The 20,920-nt window shown below is 43.9% G+C and overlaps 1 protein-coding gene across 3 annotated transcripts in view; it reads right to left on the bottom strand.

Moving 5' to 3' along the window:
• The window catches only part of SLCO5A1 (solute carrier organic anion transporter family member 5A1), a 66,039-nt gene extending 45,744 nt beyond the window's left edge, over window positions 1–20,295 (bottom strand). For 2 of the 3 annotated variants that reach the window (XR_014942519.1, XM_085537340.1), the window contains exons 1-2: window positions 20,158–20,295; window positions 18,549–19,844 (exon numbers count right to left, since the gene is read on the bottom strand). Coding sequence is in view for 1 of the 3 variants with exons in the window: in XM_085537340.1 (XP_085393466.1) it covers window positions 18,549–19,479 (931 nt within the window). In the remaining 2 variants the exon portion in view is untranslated. Of the gene's footprint in view, window positions 1–18,548; window positions 19,845–20,157 lie in introns of those variants that run through there. The other variant, XM_085537341.1, reaches the window with a different exon arrangement.
• Between the last annotated feature and the right edge of the window lie 625 nt (window positions 20,296–20,920).

Genomic DNA, 20,920 nt, shown 5'->3' with positions numbered 1-20,920 from the left:
ACACACAGCCAATCCTACCTATACATGCTTTAGGATTTTTTCTTTTATGTGGTTGTTTGCTCAGGAAAAAAACAGTGCTCAAAGCATTGTTGTGTATCAGCTAACAAAGTAAAGTTCAAATCTTTAAATCACTTCCTTTCAAAATGTATTAGCATTACCACAACTTTCAGTCTATCAGATCCAGGGTTCCACAAAATAATAAACAGAGCTAAAAAGCTGTTCCACTAGCTTGACTTAGTCTTTGTATAGAATATGTTTGCTAACATTTTTGCGAGCAGATGCAACAGATCTGAGAAACCCATTTGTACAGCAGCATAGCCAGAGCACCATTTTACTTGCCTGCCACACAAAATTAAATGAACAGATGCTTACAACTTCATTAAAAAAGAATCTGAAAGTTAAATGAAATACTAATATGCCCAATGACTTGCCAATGACAGATGAAAAGCTTTAAACTTTTAGTTTTCTCTCACATATTGGTTACTAAGATATCTCTTGTATCAAAACATCATTAAGAATCTTATAAAGCTCTTATTTCTGAACTGTGTTATGCGTTGCATTCTAAGAGTATAGTCATCTTCTCAGGATCCAAATCCAACGTCACAAAACACAGGAAAATAAGCCCAATCTTAACACACAAAAATGAGCTGCCTATCCCTGTGTGTACCTCTCACATATGCCACCCCTGCAGTGCTGCTCCATGTCACACACTGTGCTGCAGAGCACAGCACTCATTAGATTACACTACTGATTATGTGCATCCAAAGCAAAATTTTAAAACACTGAAAATACTGAAGAATAAAGGCTTGTATTTGTGCAGTGTTGTTTCAGCAGTAGAGAAGCCTGGCTTGAGAAAATATTGCCCCTTTCCAACTGCAGACTGTCCTGTTCTTTGTGATAACTCTGTTTCATTTAGAAACATAAATACTACACCTTTTCTGTTTCTGTAAAAATCTGGCTTTTTCTGTTCACCTATAAATAAACATTTGCTGGAACATTACTGAGCACAATTTGTGGTTATTAAGTAAACATGGGAAAGATAAATCTGTTGCAAGAGCTTAGTGGAAACAGCTGAAATTTCATGTGCAGTTTCGAAATCAATGTGGTTAACCAAATTTAGACATCATGCACAAGAAAAATCTTGGATCAGATAATTAACCATAGCAAGCATTATCAGATTTTAAACAAATTTTAAGGGAAGAATTTTCAGTTGACAGCACTACAAAAGTGCACACTGCTATCTCTGATTCTAAGTACATGGAAAGCCCCACAGATGTACACGGTTTGCGTGACCAAAGATGAGCTTGTCTCTGCTTGCATGATCAGAACCAAGATTGAAAACAAAGATGCTCTGACATTCTTCCTACAGATTAAGAGGTATTAGGCGCTTTAGGTTCCCTAAAGAAATGTTTTTACAGAACAGAAGTGTCAACAACTACTTGAATGCATAAATAAGAGAAAAATCAAAACTGTCTTCCTTAAACTTTGGAGTTTTTTCCCTCATGTGTAAGAAATTTTGATTTGGAAATGCACATTTATAGAAATTTAACTCTCAGACAAATACACACCCTACTTTTGCTGGATGCAATGAGAATGTCTAAAGATGAACTGAAAACAAAACTTTGCTCCCAGCTGTTTTTCTCATGGAAATCAGTTATCAGAAGCCTCCACATCTCACCTCCCAGTTTTTCAAGTCTGTCAGTATGCTGAGTCATAAACATAAGAGAACAACTCCTGAGAAGGCCACTAGCTGTGAGCTCCCAGACTCCAATGTTTCAAAAAAAAGTGTTACTTGAGATGCTTTCTTCTATGAATATCTCTAACGAGTGAAACCAAGCAAAGACATCAACCACTCTGTAAACACCTAGTGAGTGCCTCCTAAGTCCCTTCCAAATTCTTGACCTCTCAGCATCCCAAAATTACCTTCAAAGAAATGTCATAAAAGCAACATACATTCCCATACAGGAAATGATCTACTGTATATAATTATTAGCCTAAATTCTAGCCAAACTACTGCTGTAAATCATTTTAGAACTTTGATCTCCAAAGTCCAAGCAATGACATGTTAGATAATTGGTCTTATTCCCCATTCATTCAAACACTGAAAGCTAGTGAATGTATTATTCACACAAGCAGGATCCTGTAAACTAGTGGGCTCCTCTCATGAGGCGCTTCTGCCATATTACTCAGCTACATTCCTAATAACAGGAATGACGCTGAAGCTGTCAGCTGCCTTAAAGAGATATTGAAGCTGCCCCTTGACTAATAGTCATTGTTTCTGTTAAGCCATGTCAAATGGGAATATCTCATCTCTGCCTCTTAATTGCATGGCTTTGTTTTTTTAATTCTTTGGCAGCTGAATGCGCATGCACATGCATCTAATTTTCATTGAGGACTATCCCCAATAGTAACTTTGAGCACACACTTGTGGACTCCACCGATTCCAGTCTCTTCAAACAAAGTTTCCTTCTTTAACAACACTTCTAACTGAAGTGGAGAAAGGCTGCCTTGTTCATTTGCATCTCATCTCCTCTTTGGATTATCATAACTGTGAAATATCAAACTGTGAGGGCTGAAATTGGGTCTCTGCAAGCAGATCTTACCATGTAGATCACCAATAATTAAATGTATTTCCAAATTACGTGATCTTCAAATTGCAATGAGAAAACTTGGGTGCACATCCACCACACCATTAGAACCCCAAAGGAGTATTTCAGAATATTTGCAACTGTCACAGTTTTACATCACGTTCAGGCAGAGTGAGCAGACACAAATATATCATTCTGGTCTTCCTGTTTTGGGCAGGGAGATCACATATATTCCCAGTAGGAACAGAGAAGAAAAGTCTGGTGAGATTTTTTCAGGCATAGGACCAGACTTGAGATTACCCCAGGCACCCAGGAAGAACAAGGAATACTCACCAGTTTCTTAGCAAACTCTACGCACCTTAAGTACTTAATGTCAACAAATCGAGGCCTTACTGGTTTTTGTGTACAAATCAGATAAGGACACACACAAGTTTCAGATCTGCAAAGTTGGACACAAATTCTGTAAAACTGGTGCAAAAACCAGAACCCTTGTGCCTAGGTATTTAACTGAGAAAAAAAAATGAGAAAAACTAAATATTCCCTGAAAAGAATATCTGACTATCTGTTGATAGTCAAAGAATTTCTGTATACACTTATTTTTCCTACCAGTGAGACAATGGAACAAAGATGTAAAGAAGGAGATTATTTGAATCATTTTTTATCACAATTAATTTCCTTTCAAAAATTGGTTTATGCCTAAGAGGCACAGGTTAATTACTGAAAATGCTGGTGATTGCTTTTCCCTCTGCTATCTCTACCTAATAGCAAGCAAAGAAGGGCAAGCCAAATAACATTTCTTCTTGTTTTCTTTGCAAATTGTACTTACATTTTCATCTCTCAACTGAAACAACAGGAATTACAGTTCATTACTCATATCTAACTGAAAATCTGCCTGTAAGCAAAAACATATTATTCCAGTAATTTGCAGATGACCTTGTTAGCTTTATTAATGTTCATTGTGTTGCTAAAGAAGTTATTTTTCTACATTCACAATAGGATGAAATCTGCAATAGACTGAATAAAATCGTATTAAATAACAACTAGGAAAGTGAAATGCACAGCCCTATAATCATATTTGAAACCATCTTAGAAATATTATAACAGGATGAAGACTGGAAAAAAAAAAATTGTCATCCATATGTATGTTATAAATACTGGAAGCTATTTATTTTGGCTAACAGACAACACCACTGTTTCATGAAAATCTACAAAGAATCAAAATTTACCCTTTGTTCTCCTAAGAAGCGTTGTTTGAGTATTGTCACAAAACTTCCATTACCCTGAAATATTTGTTTCTGGAACAAAACCTGAGTTTTGGTTTCCAGATACATGTCCCTCTCCATCTCTATGACTCCATAGAGGGATCTCAAGACAGAAGTGTGACTTCTTTCACCTCTTTGTTCTGCTTGAGCTAAGCTGAGTTTTTCAGTGCAGCACTAGGAAAAGCAGGAAACAAAACCAATTTCTTCCCTGTTTAAGCAATCTCCACACCAACAGCACATAGATGACAACAATGTCAGGTTGTCTTCTCCACCACTACCCACACAACAAAAAGCTTTTGGCTTTCACGCAACAGTAAAATCTTCTTATGGCTCTAACCACAATTTCTAATAGAATTCGGGCAAGAGAATTATAACCATTGACACAGAGATGCTGCTTAGCCAGATCTTCAGCCACCAGGAAGCCAGAGATAGATATCCACAGCCTAGAATGTAGAACCAACTAACAGGTCTTGTAGGTCTAATATGACCTAAGTAACAGGTTTTGCAGGTCTGTGCCAAGCCTGAGTGTGGACCACACAGTCTTATGACAGCAAAACAGAAGAATCTTCCATAAACTCACACAGCAACACCAACTACTGGAACTGCTGTGAGTTTCTCAGGCCCTGACATTGATTCAGTGAAAAGAGTTGATCCAGATCACAGCCTTATAACCTTAAGAAGAATCACTTTAGAAGGACTTGTGACACAAATGTGTGCTGTTCTGTCCCACTCAATGGGTGACACTGAAGATCTACACTGAAAACCCATACAGGAGCCTTAACCTTAGCCTTGGCCAGAGTGAAAAAGCCATTCCTCTCCTTGGTGAACAGCCTCAGTAAATAATCCTTAGTTGACAAAGGGGTTATCTTCATCCTTGTGCAGACATCCCAGCCTACGGAGAGATGCCTACAATAACTGCCCCATAGTGAGCTAATGGGTTCCCCGCAGGGAAATGAGTTATTCCTAAAGCACCCTCACATGCTTGAGACTGTCCCATAACACTGGACAAAAAAAACAACAAGTCATTGCCATTGACAAGGTCCTGCTCAACTTGGATAGATCAAAGAATGTGAAAAGCCAGAGATCTGAAAGAAACTAAGGGAAAAAGAGATAGGAGTCTCACAGAACCACAGAGAAAAAGAAGGAATACGGTTTAGCAAGAAACTGAAAGGAAGAAATTTAACTCATATTTTTTACTTTAGACAGAAGGCCACCAGAAACATAATCTGTTACTAACTGATTCTACCAATGAGACTGCTCACAGCTCAGTTGAGATCCTGAAAGAAATGAATATTCATCTCATGGGGAACAGCAGATATCAACATGTAAAGTCAACAAACAACTTTTAATAAATGAAAATATTTGGCTTTTTTATTGCTAGGTAACGTGTCCTACATATTTTGGTTTGGTTTGAATTTGTTTGTCAAATAAAAATTATATATATATAATATATATAATATATATATTTAATGCTAGTTTACATTTCCACATACGGATCAAAAGTTAATACAACAGAAGTTAAACATTTCACCCTCATCAAATGTAAATCATTTTATCTAGATGAAAAAAAAAAAAAAAAAAAAAGACTGAATCAATATATTACCAAAAAAAAAAAAACCCACAGATTTAACTGAGTAATAACTTGCCAGAAAAAAGAAAAAAAAAAGCATCAGAATATTTTAATTGGTTCAACCAAATGTCATTGTTTAAACACTGAGTGCAGCACTGAAAAAGTAATTACTGTTACAAGAGGTTCTCCTTAATGATACTATTACAATTACATCTGCCTTCCTTTTTAAGATATAAACTGTAACTGTGATTTAGGACTCCATTTGGAGCTCATTCTCTGTCACAGTAAGATATGTTAATATGTTAATAAAAGACAGAAGTGTTACTAACTTGCAATGTTAGCGTTTCCAAGAAAAAAAAAGAAAAAAACAAAGTGACATATATTATAAAAATCCTTCCAAGATATTTCAAAAAGCCCATAGATGGAAAACTGAAAAATTCATAATCGGCAATAATCATTTTCACTGTTAAGATAACTACTCAGCTGACACGTTTTGAGGAAAACTGGCCAATGTGCTTTTATTTTAGCTGTTATTTTTTAATAAAATCTGAATATTCTGCTAATTTCTCCTTTCTGTGAGTAGGATAAGGTATGGAGGTTTTGTTTCTTAGCTATTTAGCTTAGTAGGTTATTAAGCACATTGTTATTTTCCATTAGTAAAAGATGCTGTCACACGTAGCAAACAGACATGAAAATCATAGAGGCCAGAGGTTATGGACAAATGACTTTCAGCCAACTTTAGACACACTTATGTAGGAGTAACTTTTTCAGCAGGATAAATAACTGCTGGAGTAATATTCCTAGAGAGGTGTTAGGCTGTCCGTAACTGTGAGAAGTTCACTTTAGGTTAAATGGTTTTATGGATATAGAGCTTTGCATAGGGATAGCACTGTAATGAAATCTAATTCAACAGATGTCAGAGCAACTGAACATTAAAGTCCTTTCTAACCCAATAAAGCATGAAATTACCCCATATATTCTCCTTTCGGCTCTATCACAGTGGTCTTCACAGACACAGTCATCATCCCTTGGACAGAACAATTCCAAGAGCCAATAATCTTCTTTACCTTCCTCACCGAACCATCCCCAAAATCTCCAAAGCCCTTCCCCAGGTAAGAAAGAGCAGAGCTGGCCCCATGCTCATCACCTAGTGCTCTTGCCCATCAGCTGAGCCTATATTAGAAGCCTTACAATGGTTGGGCTCAAGACCAGCTGTGGCTCTTCAGGCTGCATGAGGTATTTACTTCCAGATTCCGCTGGAAAGACGATTACCCTTGCACATGCAATCTGCAAACTATCACAACCTTTAATCAGCTTACCACAGGCAAGTTAGGCTTAAGTTTGCACGGAAGATTAAATGTGAGCCCTAAATCCCATGAAATTCATTGAAAGTTGGGTCCCTGGCATACTCGGGCTCCTTGGAACACCTTAATAAGCTCAGTTATTAAATTACGCTGACAGACAGTGAGATTGACAGGGAGGTCATCAAAGAATGACACAGAGAGTTACCTGCAATAACCAAGGCAATGTTACTGGTGGTCTCTGCTGCGGGCAGATCACAACCAAGCACAGTGCCAATCCACTTGGCATCCTTCCACTCTGCGGCAGACTTTTACATGTGAGAGAGATGACTTTGCATGCTGGTGGATCCCTAACTAAACTTTCAGATTCAGACTGAAAATCTGCCCACAAAACAAATGAAAGCACACAGTTTACAGATGGGGGAAAGAGTAATAATATCAACTTCAGCCTACTTCTGCCTCTGACACAGGTGAAGCTCCTCAGCTATTTCATATAGCATATCTCAGCAATACTCACACTGAAGGCAGCAGTCACATACGGCACAGTAAATTCAAGTACACCTGAACTTTGAGATGCCTCTTGAAAGGGTTTCCTCTTCTCCACCATGCAGTGGCCCCATCCCATCACTGGAGTAACTCCTGACACCAGACGCACTGACGTGGCAGCACTGACGTATGGCACACTGGAGGAACACCAAACCTAGGATTCAATTCTAACCTCCTAATCTGCAGAAATTGTTGTTAAACACAACACAGCTGCTCTTTTCATGCTCCCAGAGCAGCACAACTACAGCTAGCACTATTTTGCTCACTTTACAAGTGCTCTGCTGAGATTTTGCTCAGCCTGAGACAGACGTACAGAACCAAAACTCTTTTTGGATCAAATGTAGTTAAATCACCATCTGCTAACTCATATAACAAACCACTCAGGCAACTGTTTCTTTCAAAACAGAAAACTGAGAGTAACACAGTACTATGGTTTTAAAACACTAAAACTGCTGGGAAAAGCTTAGCAACTGAAAGATCAAAACACTGCAGTGAAAAACTAGCAGAGAGATGACAGCAGAATCAGACATTTGTTTTCAGCAAATACAGCTGAATAACCACACAAAAATATTACTTCTTAGTTTCACACGCACTCAACTGTGCAGAAAGTTCCAACAGCTTGTCTTTCCTTCTCCATAGGAGAAACAGTTCAGAGATACCACATCAGGCTCCTATCTTTGGCATATTTAACATGGGCCCATAATTCAGAATTCAACCATGTATGTTCATTGGCCAGACCTGCAAGCCATTACCACGGCATTAACAACATTCAGATGGAGAGTCCCCGAGGACAAAGGAAATGAAGTGCTATGCACTTAAAAATCCATTCATAATAGGAAAATCCAAATGTTTTTGTTCAGCTTTTTTTCCTTGTGACATTCTCATTAAACACTGTGACTCTAATCCAGAACTCTGATTTATTCCCTGGAGAAAGTATAGATGAACTGTTTTGACACATTAATCTTTGACCGTTCAGTAAAGTGCAGTAGGAGCACTTTGATCTCAACACATGCAAAATCAGAATATATTATTATAGCAACAGACAATTAGCAAAGTACAGCAATTTTATATAAAAGTTTGCTCCCAAGACTGAACAAGAAAGCTGTTCATACAGATAAGTGCTTATCAGTAGCAGAGGTGACACAGGGTTACCTAAACATAGGTAATCTCTCAGAAAAGCCCTGAGAAGCCTGCGGATGGCTCCTTACAGTCATACAAATTCTCTGTGATACTGAATACAGCTCAGAATGGATTACGTCAGTGCTACCGCACAGAGTGCAACTCAACACAGACTGTCCTTTATTAGCACACACTTCTGAAACCCATCAGGGAAGTAATTACAGAATGCCAAAATAGGGAAGTCTGAAGTCACAGACCATTCCCAATGAGAGCAAATGGAAAATTTCTTTCTCTCTAGCCTACTAGAGTCTCAATGTCATGAACAAGGTACTGAATGAAAACAGGAAAAAAGCAGTGGTCCTCAGAGAGGGACGTGACTATTTTGCACCCAAGAGCAAAAGAAATTTGAAACGAATAACAAGAATTGAAAAGTAAAAATGCATTTCAAAATGGCAGCTCAATTTTCTTCCATCTACAGTGTTTCTGCCATCAAATCCAGATAAAGAAAATTGACACCAGTTCCCAAATTATTTCACAATGGAAAAAGACACCTATTTTATTTTCCCCTAGCTGGTTTGGTGAGTTGAGAAATTGTTATTAAACCACATGTATATTCATTATTTCAGATTAATTAAATTTTACACAAAAATTCCAAGAGGATCCACTATCTAAGAATGAAAAAGCTTCACAGATCTGCTCCTGCTCCTGCTCCCACTCAGTATCAGGTACGCCTTGTTATCTTCAGAGGAAGATGCACATGTCTGCAGTTAGCAGTGATTTATTAACACTTCTCAAAAGCTATTCTGAATCTAATGTTCATTGGATGCCAATCTTCAGAACCACGAGGCCAAGACAGCAGGAACTCACCATGGCTCTGGCCTTCAGAAGCACAAAAGCATTAATATTAACTAAATGCCTCCAGCCCTTCCTTTCTGCTCTGAATCCCCTTGGTGCACAGCTAATTGCTTCTCCCCTCAGTACACGTTTCTCCTGGGCCCTGCTGCAGAGCAGCCCAGCCTCCTTCACTCTAAATCAGATGAGCAGCTCAGACACAGGAACCCTGAGCATTCAGGGCTTTTCAGGGTGCCTCACCTCAGAAGGCAGCTGAAGTGTTTTATGCAACCTAGGTGATCTTCTAGTTTTAATTCAGCTGAATTTCTTATATTAGGAAATAAGCTGAATTACAAAAATGAAAATCTCCATGGCCTTTTTAAAGCAAGCGCATCAATTAGAAACATGAATAGAGTGGTCTTGATTGCAACTGACATTACTACTGTGAAACATGAATATTTTCAGGTGGAGAGAGTACTTTAGTTAATATAATGATAAAGAAGTATTGAGGAATCTGGGAGATACAAATGACAAATGTGCTTGTCAAAAAACAAGCCCTGAACTGATGACACTGACTTGTGCTCTATTATTACTTGCTTCACAATCCCACGTAAGAGGATTACTGTCTATTTTGGCACTGTGTATAACAAGAATATACAGCACATAACCAAGGGGTTGTGCTAAGAGACTGCCTCATATCATCACTCCCACACTAACGGTCTCTAAGGCACAGCTCCCACAGCACAAAGCAACCAACTGTCCACTCCCCGAGATACAAGGAAATGGGGGGAAGGGGAAGCGAAGAAGTCAACAAGCCTATGGGGTTTAATTCAGTGGGAATGAAATATAGTCTAAATTAATGTCAGAGTTGTATTATTTTGCAGTCCTCTGCATATAAAAATAACTACTCTGCCCCTCATGGTCCACATGCTAGTCAGTACCAAAGCAGCAGAAAGCAATCTCAAGAGCAGCCAGGGAATCTGACAATCACAAGAGCCATGCTACCATCACTTCTAATGCCACGCTACTAATTCTTCTAATATCCCTGGACAGTCCACACAGCAGGCATTAATCCAGCTCTAGAAGAGTTGCTTAGCCCAAAAGTCATACTTTAGAGAAACCTTTATATTCAGACCACAAAGAAACCCATCTGAGCATCTTACTAAGGTAGACATGGGAAATTCACTACATTCCTAATATACTACAACATTTTTTTTCCTGTCAGGCACAATTCAAACAAAAAGCAGCTGGCTCACAGTGTAGGATGTCTATCTGCTAATATAAACCTCATGGCTATCAACCTTTTCTACCATGACCATCCATCAGTCCGCCCACTAACTGTGCCAGTTATGTCTTCTCCTCCTGTGGGGAACCGGTCAGCTCTGACCCCACAGATACCAAAATATTTCAGTGTGCTGACCTGCGCTCACAGTGAAATGTTATTTCTTCCATACTGAGAGAATGTCACCCGAAACTGCAACATTTCTTCCTGATCTATTCCTCAAGAGATGTATAAAAATAGAGTATAAGTCTGAGAGACAAAACACGGGGTTTTCTTGAAAGCATTGCACTGCTTCAGTCCACAGAATGCTCTACTTCTGCATGTTTTAAGTTTGAAGAAAGGGGTGAAGAGAAGTATGAAAAGAGGAATAAAGATAAAGGGAAGTTAAATACAGATAATAAACAGTTCATTTTCACCCTATTCAGATAGACCATTTTCCACTGAAAATAGTACTATTCATCCAAAGGAGTAATAGCTGCTCTAACTAAATAAGGAGAGAAACTTTTTCACATACCTTTCTTCATATATCCTTCTGTTTTTCTCTTGTACGCTGAATCTCCTACCCTTACCATCAGCTGAAAAGGCATAAATGTACAGAATCCTTCTCACACAACACGTGCAAAGGCTTTTTTCAACTCCTTTCATGTTAGCTGGCTGGGCAAATACCAGTCAATTACTTTCACCTCATTTCTCACACAAGGCTGACCTAAAGCACTTAGGTGCAACTCCTTTATCCAGTCTTTTTTTGGTCTTTTTCTTCCCCACCTCCCACCCCCACTCAAGGTGGAATGACTCTCTGCTTGCTGTGTCCTACTTGCTTACAAATGTCCAAAGCTGGAGCAATTATCCATAAACTCAGTAACAAAAAACACCCAAATCTAAGCAACGAATCATAGAACCATTAGGGTTGGAAAAGACCACCAAGATCATCTAGCCCAACCATCAATGTATCACTACCATGCCTACTAAACCACATCCCTCAGTGCCACAAATCAATTGCTAATACGTATCAAGTATAGAAAGAAGACAATGCTAGCAACGAAAGGTCTTTATTTGAAATTCTGTACAGGCTCAGGTGTTAGAGGTACCACGACACCAACGCATACACAGAGCTTTCAAGTATCAAAATACTGCAATTGCTACTTGGGAACTTTAATTTGGAGAACAGCTCTTCCTTTAAGCATCAAAGTCACCCCTCAGCACTGCCTTAAAAAATATTTATGGCACGGCATTGCATTACAGCGATGCAGTGCTCGGTTCTGAGCACCTTTTACATTGTGTATAGAAGAGAACTAAGGTTCCTCTCATTACAAAGTAGCACCCATTAATGGATGCATGCACAACCCCAAAAGCTCACTTTCAGCCTTGAGTCGTGAGTTAAGAGAAAAAACTTATTAATTTTCTGAAATTCCTATTTTAGGCCAATTACACAATGTACCAGATAAATGTCTCAGCTTGCGTACATCAGCACTACCATACTGCAAACTCAAAACCTCATGTGCTATCTCTATTCCCCCATGACTACACAATTTCCCTAGGGATACCCTCACTATTTCTGTCACTCAACAGCTGCATTAAATCAAGTTGATGCAAATTGCCCATCAGTTTTACAAAATCTAGAATCTGCAAAATTACACTGCCATCTTCTATAGTAGGTGATTTTTTTTTTACCTCTTAGAATGGGAATTGCTGAAGTCAGCTACAAGAAGACCACCATTGCTACTGAACTTCTTTTTCCCTAACTGGAATAAAGGAGCAGAAACTCCTTTAGTTTATAAACTCCTTATAAAATTAGATTAAAATCAGAAAATGGCAAACTATTTCCTGATTATTCTTTTGATGTTGAGATATCAGAAGCGAGTAAGCCAGGTTCTGGGACTCCCTGGCAGCATCACCTCCAGCTCTTCCCACCATAGCATGGTGAGTCCTGTGCTAGCAGCATGAAACCCTCCTTTCTCCTTAACATTTCCTGGTTTCTCTTCAGCCTCATCTATTTCACTTGTATCAAACCTGTGAGACTCTGAGCTCATTCCTTTGGGACTGTTGGTGGGAGAGGCAGCGTTTTGAGCTGCCCGATATATAGCAAAAACCTACCCAGACAATAGCTCGGCTGAACAGAGCAATTTCTCTTTAAGGACAAGAAAAGCTTACTATATAGCAATCTCAGGTAACAACTTACAGAGTATTTCCTCTACAAATATGCTTGGGACACAAACAAGGCTTGCTTAGCACATTCTGTGTGAGTAATCACAGGTCAAGTAGCCTCCACAGAGTGCTCGCAACTCTTTCACTATCTGCTGTGCTTTATCTACACACAGACATTTCTTTAAAAGACTGTTGAGGAGGTCCAGGATTCAAACTTGGGACTGATAAAAAGAAAAAGGAGAAATGGGAACCTAAGTGTTATTCCAAGCCAAGCTCCTTGACTTCAGGAGCACTCTGGCACCTCCAAGTGCCTCCATGAAACCCATAGGAAAATAGCAAGTAGATCTGGGAAAAACATGGTGGTAAACTATAACAGCAAACACCAAGCCCTGGCCAAGTATCCACCAGAGGATATGCTCAGCTATTATATGGATTATCTGAAATATTCTGACTCCAGGGAATACAGTTTAACAAATCCAGAAAGGAAGGATACATAGAAGATCTACTTTTTATCTAATAGAATAAATTAACTGAAAACCAACACCTAAATACAGAAAGTAGTCACTAGTCTACAAGAGCTGACTAAATTCAAACAGGTGGAGAGCTGGTAGGTGGTTTCAGAGCAGCACTGGATGTCAAGAAAATGCTGAGATTCCCAAAGCTGTCACTCCAGACCCGTAAGCACCAATGGGCACAGACCCCAGGAGCAGAGCTATCTACAGCTGAGGTCTTGCTGTGCATGTAGCATGGTGAAGGAAGCCTTAAAATCAATAAATATAGGCATGGGGAAAAATGAGAGATCAAAAAATGTCCCAGCAAAGTGACAAAAACAAAGCAAGCTGCAGGAAAACACAGAGGAGAAACATAGTGGAACAGCATAGAAGTGTTTATCTTCCCTCAGTAACTTTCATATCAGCTTGTTCAAATCACAGGTATAATTATCCATGGGATTTTGTTGTTAGTTTTAGTTGTGGTTTTTTTTCTGATGGCATCTCCTCCAGATTCCCCAGCAGACAAGTCACAATGGAATTCCTACTGGAGTGCGATGTTTTTCACCATGTTATGCATCTCAGTGCCAACCAGGAGGTGAGAACTGGTGCTTGGGATCAGACTGCCAGCCAAGCACAGGAGCAGCATACAGCAGCACCCAAGTTCTCTGTGCTCACCTCTCAGCTTGTGGAGAGGCTGAATGAAAGGGAAGAGGAAAGGCCCATGTCCACAATCACTCTCACTTGCACTGTGCAATGTGCATGGATTTCTGGACCTCTGACAGCACAACAGATGCACAAACTCAGCAACAAAGCAAGACACATACCTCTCTGTGCTGCAGCACACTGACATATTCTTTCCCATTATGTCCTTTTTACTCCTGGGCTCTCGGGGGAGGTGGGGCATAGGTCTGGCTGGTTGACAATCTCCATGCTGCATCAAGGGCTGCAGAACCCAGTCCTGGCCTCTCTGAGAGCTGCAGATGGGTTTGCAGAGGCACCCTTGGGCTGGGAGCTGAAACTCCAACAAACTCCAAGGGTGATTCACAGGGAGGAAGGCCATTGGCCTGCCCTGCCCTCAGCACACACAGTACCAATGGCCTGACAGCTTCTTCCATCAGCAGCCACAGGCCAAGCTCACCCCAACTACTGCAGATTCCCAGACTCACAGAATGAGATGGGTTGGAAGGGACCTTAAAGATGACATAGTCCCAACCCCCTGCCATGGGCAGGGCTGCCATCTGCCAGTCAGGCTGTCCAGGGCCCCATCCAAACTGCCTTGAGCACCCACAGTCAGCGGAGGCAGCAATGCCAAAGGGACTGACTGAAGCAGGAGATGGTTCTGCACGGTTATTTCTCCACTGCTTTCAAAAGAAATGTAAAAATCATTTAAAAGTGAAGATCAAAATGGAGTTTGTGCCTTCTATGTTTAATAAAGGTTTTCAAAATGTTATCAGGATTAAAGACTTAAAACAGGTTTAAAAGCAAAGTGCGAAACCAAAGAAAGATTCTCACATATCAGAGTCACTTTTCTGCCCCTTAAAAATCCATGGATGAAATCCACTCACTTGCTTTAAAAATTCCCTGATCAAAACTCGGAGATGCTGGCAGTTTAAGCCTGGTTTAAAACCCCACCTGCACTCCTTATGCAGCCAAATCAGAAAGCTATTTAACTCTGTGTGATGGGAAGGAGCAAGCCCATCTGCCCACCTACATGAGATTCTCCTCTCTTTTGATTGCATAAGCACTCATACAGCTTATGTGGTCACAAACAAAGCTTGGCAACGTACATGGGCTACTGCATGAGAGTTAAGGGAAGCACACCAAGTATCCCAGCAACTCCGAATCGAAGCCACCTGCAGCTGCAGCAGCAACAGTGATTACAGGGACTCTACAAAACAATCAGTGTACAGAGCTAAAGTTTCCAGCCACAGGGTAACTAGACACTGGATCCCAATCCTTCAGTCCCTGGGAGAAGGTACAGACAAGCCAGTGCTCAAAGGCTGCTTTCATGTCTAAGTTTCCAGGCTTCTCTGGGGAACTCTGCAAGCCCAGACACTTGTCTGCCAGAATCAGGTCGGCAGCAGAGCTCTCCCGGGAGGAGAGGAGCTGTGCTCTGAGCAAGCAGCATTCCTGAGCACCAGCAGGTAGAAGGGGCACTCCCAGACTCAGAAGGTCTAAGCAAGTACAGCCCCCAAGGCTCAAACTTTCAGAAGCTTGATGCTCCTGGGACCCTGCTCAGCTGTAGAATAAGGATTTACCTACACACAGACATTTCTTTAAAGGACTTCATAGCTGAACTTTAAGTAATTATTACAAATCGCGTCTGCTGCCTGATCAGCATTTTGACATAAAGGAGGTTACAAAAATGTCAGAGAAGCACAATACTTAATGTTCTGAGCAATAAATCACGTGTGGGAACAGAGCTCGATCCAATCCATGCATACACGCAGCCCTCTCAGCTGTACCCTGAGAGGCTGCATTGGACTGGGAGCACGGTGCCCAGCTGCTGCCTGCCCTGCCCCCTGAAAGCAAACAGCTGCTCATGGGCAGCTCTGAGCATCAGCCCACAGATGAACTAAGGTGTAGCTTTCACTCAGATAAACCGATCCCACAGCTGAGAATAACCTGAGCACACTGCTCTTTAAAACAGGAAATCCAGCAAGCAATAAAAAATGCTGGTGAGCATTTTTTTACCAGTTTCAGCTTTGATACTCTTCTGCTAACGTTAGAAATAGCAATCCACAAATGGTCCTCCTGAAAACAAAGACAGAGTCCAAGTATTTTAGAAACAAGTCTAAATATTTATTCTTCTTCCAGGGCAGGAAAGGATTTGACTTCGCTACTTCTCATGCCATTATCTACACCAACCTCAGTTACACACATACATCCATTTTTTCTGCTATTTTCCCATAAAAGCTTTATCTTTGCATTTTGCAATTATTGTTTGTTCTCTAAACTACTGAAAGCCTACCTTCTGTTACATCTGCATAGGCCATTGCTAATAACCCATCATCACCAGCCAACAGCATTCCTGAATAAGACAATACAAGCATCCTTACCACAACAACTAATCCATCTACAGTCTGTCTGGGGGGTTACAAGTGAAAGCCAGATACTTCTGAATGCTGAAATATTCTTATCAGTCCAATCAGATTATCTGTGCTTAAGGGAGTCAGTTCTTGCATTTCCCAGGCACCTGCTATAATTCCGGCTTGCTTCCAAGCCTGATGCCACTCATTTTCTCCAGGTCAACCCTGTAGCATCAAAGCCCCGCCAGGTCAAGGGGCTGAGGAGCCCAAGCTTCACAAGGGAGAAACATCCTGCAAGAGTGAGCTCACACATCACTGTGCAGGCACCCGAACACGCGTCCCCTTGGCACCTTTGTCCTACTAAAAGCAACATACCACCTTGTGAACTGGCACCTGGCCACCCCGACAGATGGACTGGAGCGCAGGCAGCCAAGAGACTATGTATAAGCACCAAATATGTTTTTGAGAGCAGGACTTCCAGCCAGGAATGTTAAAACAGCTGTCTGCATTGAGCTTGCATGCCTACACTTAAGAGGATATGCTATTGCCACTCGAGCCCTGAGCTGGATTAACTTGAAAAATAAATAAAATAGCCTCCACATCCACATAAGGTGAGCTTTTGCAGCATCAGGATTAGTGATGCTGAGGGGGCTTCACCACCCAACAGTCAGAGGGCAAACTAGAAGCACAGCTGAGCAACCAAGCACAGGTTGCTCAAGCCAGCACGACCTCTTTATTTTTTCCTTTCCACAGAACTCAGATTCTACTCTTGCACTTAAACACCGTGTAGCTTAAAAACTGACAGGAAGCAAAGATACATCCCAGTGAATCTTTCAAATGTGCTTTGTGTTCATGTTAACTCTTTTCCCGGTGGACAGATCAGACGGCTGGCACAAAACCCACATTCACACTTCAACCGAGTATCTCACCTTCACTTTTCTCAATCACTACACCAAACATCCCATCTATGAGGGCATTCCCAGTATAGATCAAAGCGGCACTCGGCGCCTGGCTCCAGGCTTACCCACAGCCTTCCAGCAGTTGCTGGTGTCTTTTACCTTTGCTAACTTCAAGGCTGATCTCTGCAGCAATTAAAAGCTGCCTGAGTCATTTTGCTGTGACTTCCTGTGCCAGTAGAAATTTATGGCAGCACAGTTTCTCCTACAGTGAGGATTTCCAATAACTTTGCCTTCCTCTTGCTCCACTCCTCCCCTTTGCCCTTCATGTCTCACCTGCAGCCAATTCCCTCTCTTTTTCCCTTGTTTTTAAAGCCCAAAACCACCCAGGCCATTCTCAAGACACCGCATATAGAACTGACTTGAAAATGGTTCAGGGAGCAGTTGTGTTGCTGAAGAATAGGTCACAGGATTTAAACACCACTGATGTGGATCATTACTTTCGCTTAACAAAGTGATTACCCACACACCATGTGCGCTCCTGTCATAAACGTCTACTTTACAGGGAATGATTACCTCCAAGGTTATTGCAAAGATGCAGCAAATTAACTGGCACTGGGAATGCTGAGCATCCATTTAGCAGCTATCCCAGCACCATCAGCGCCTCCCTTAAACTGAGAATGATTTCAAGGGCCGAGATTCATTTCTCACAGCATCACAGAAGATACCAGCAGAGCGAGGGAACAACCAATCCTCCTTCACATTACACACGCTATCAAAAGTGTACAGTGTTTCCTACCACCTCCAAACTCCAAATAAGTTCGGTATTTAGTTACCCAAGAAACTCCTTTCTCACATGACAGGAAGACCTCGTGTATCTGCCAAACACCAGGTGCAGAGGGCTGTAACTTTGGGGTGTTCCTTGAGCTCCCACAACTAAGCTCTCATCCTGAAGGTGTCACTTACTGTTATATCCAAGTTCTTTCCAACCGAGTTCCCACGTGACTTACTGACACCTGCCAAAATTCATTGCTAAATAACTTCTGGGAAAGTAAAACAAAACATGTAAAAATCTGTCAAAGAATTGATAAAACAACAGCATTATAAATACTCCCAAGTGAAAGAAGGCTCGCTGGCCAAAATTTGGAAATACATTGTTTCTGCATTAGCAATAAGAACTCTCTTGAAGGGGCTGAGCTAACTGTAGCACTGCTTGCAGAAGTCACCTGCTCATGCTGGGGAAGGCGACCTTCTCTGATGTCCTGCTCCACACTGTTACACACTGCCTGAGCTTCACCTGTCACTGCTGGTCACCATCCCATGAGGAAAGGGAAGGAGGGGGGAGAGCATTTTATCACAGAAAGGCACTGCAATTTTATTTGGAAAGTCTCCTTTGGAAGGCAAATTGGTGTTGTTCAGAAGGCACAGGGTTGAGGCACCTTCAGATAGTGCCTCAAAGACCCAGAGCTCAGATAAGAGATGCCTTACCTAGGTAAAGCGAGGCGTTCTCTTTCTTGACATTGTCATCCAGATATGTTGGTCCCAAAGTATAGATGGGTGTGGAGCCCATGCCGATGAGAATTTGGGCACAAATGAATAAAGCTACATAGAGGGAGTGATCGTTCCCACCGGAGTCCTTGATGCAGGCCGGAGAGTCCCACTGCTCCTTGGCGGTGCCGTTGCCAGTCACACACAAGCCCTCGTTGCTGATGGAGGAGTTCAGCTCCTGGATCTGGTACGGCGGGGAGATGAAGTGAGGTAGGGAGAAGAGAGCGGCCCCCAGAGCGATGAAGAAGCCCCCGACGGCCAGCCAGAGCGGCCTGCGCCCGCGCCCCCCGAAGTAACTGATGAACACCACCACCACCAGGCTCCCGATGTCGAAGCAGCTGACCAGCAGCCCCGACTCCGAGCTCTTCAGGCTGTATCTCCGCTCGATAGTGGTGATGACGCTGCTCAGGTAGCCGGACACCATGAGGGACTGGATGAAGGTCAGGAAGCACATGCACACCAGGAAGAAGCGCGAGTCCGCCAGCACGGTCCTGAGACACGCTCTGCCCGGCGGCCCCGCCAGCAGCAGCGGCGGCGGAGGCGGCGGGGGGGCTCCGGGGGACACCCCTCTCCCGGCCGCCGCTGGCTCCGTCCTCCGGGGGAAGCTCCCGATGGCGGCGGAGGCGGCGGCTGCGGGCGGGGTGCGGGCAGTCCCGGCGGCGGCGGAGCCCTGCCCGTCTTCGGGAGCCGCCGGGGCTCCGGCGTTCGGCGTAGCGCCGCCACAGCCCCCGGCCACCAGGGGGGAGCCGAGCGCGGCCCCGCGGCCCCGGGGCACCGCCCCGCCGATCGCCGGCAGGCTGCGGCACCGCGCCGCCGCCGCCCGCTCCGCCCCGGAGCAAGGCTGCTGCGCCGCGCCGTCCGCCGAGGCCATGCTGAGCGCCGCGTCTCACTGCCGCCCGCTCGGCTCCATCGCCGCCGCGCGTCGAACGCGCTGAAAGAGCCGGCGGGAGTGCAGCATCGCGGGGAGGGGACGAGGGGAGGGAGGGGACGGGGGTGGCCCTAGCCGCGGCCGCACGTGTCAGCCCGAGCCGCTTCTGGCTCCATCCTCCTTCGGTCGCGCTCAAGGGGCCGCCCGCCCTCCGGGACGTCCCCGCTGCCGGTGGCTCCCGATTCCTTCCTTCGCGCGGCCGCGCTCCGCATCCGCCCGCCGCTCTGCCGCACGCATCCTCCTCGCTCTCTCTGGCTCTCGAGCTCTCTCTCCGCTCCGCCGGTGACGGAGCTCCGGGGGCCGCCGAGCTGCGGGACGGAGAGCAACGAGGCGGTCAGCAGCGCACCGCCCCGCTCCCTGCGCCCTCCCCCCCCCAGCCCCACCACGGGTACCGGGAGCACCCACCGCCCCCCGCGGGTTTACATAAGGCACAGGCGTGTCCGCGGAGCGCGACCCTACGCCAAAGGTCGCCGTGCCACGCTTTTTATTTTCGAGCCTAAAAATAACCGCGCAGAAATAAACACCCGGCGGGGGGGGGAGAGGGGGTGCCGGGGTGGGAGGAAGAAAGGCACGGGTAAGGGGAACAAGGGAACAAAGCCGGGTGGGAGCCGTGCTGCCTACCCGAGCGCAGGACCTCCTTTGTCCGCTTTGTCTCCGGCTCGGGGCGGGCGGGGAGGATCGCGGCCCCGCCGGCGTCTCACGCCCGGTGCCCCTCGGCCGCCTCCGCCTCCGGGCAGCGCAGGCGCGAGCGCAGCCCGGCCCGGAGCCGTGAAGCCGGCTGCTGCCCGGCTACCTCCGCCCCGCTGCCCCTTCGCGTCCCATTCTGAGAGCGAGACGGGCCCGCCGCCAAACGGGCACCTCCGGGAGCGCCGGGCGGCACTGAGGGCGATACGCTTAACTACGGCGTGTGCTGCGAAGTGAAAGAACAAAGGGATTCCGAAGGGGAAAAGAGAGAAGAACCTGACGGCTTCTGGGCAGCGTGAGCCCAGAAGTGGGATTCACACGCACCTGGGGAACGCAGTTCAGGGTGCGCCCCTCAGGGAGCTTCCCCTTCGTGCCCTTCTCCCGGTGTGAGCCTTGTCCTCAGTCGCACTGCTTTCGTTTCCTCTCCAGTTCCTCTGGTTTAAAAGCTCCTGCACGCCGTGACGTGTGTTGTGTTCTGACAGAGGGTGCAGACTGAGACATTCCTCTCCGTGACCTAAGCGTTACCATAAAATAATCCTAAAGAATGCAGGAAAATCATATCCTATGCATTTCTGAAAGGATAATCGAGATGATGTGCTGCGGGATCTCGGTTTGGTTTGTTTCTCCTCTAAACAAAAGCAGCGTTTAAGAGTGAGTGGTTAGATTGATTCACTTGCACATAATCTCAATCAGTGGGATC

This window comes from Coturnix japonica, chromosome 2 (genome assembly GCF_054131305.1).
Source record: "Coturnix japonica strain WE chromosome 2, WE-NBRP24, whole genome shotgun sequence".
NCBI lineage: Eukaryota > Metazoa > Chordata > Aves > Galliformes > Phasianidae > Coturnix > Coturnix japonica.
This window is presented reverse-complemented; position numbering and strand designations above follow the sequence as displayed.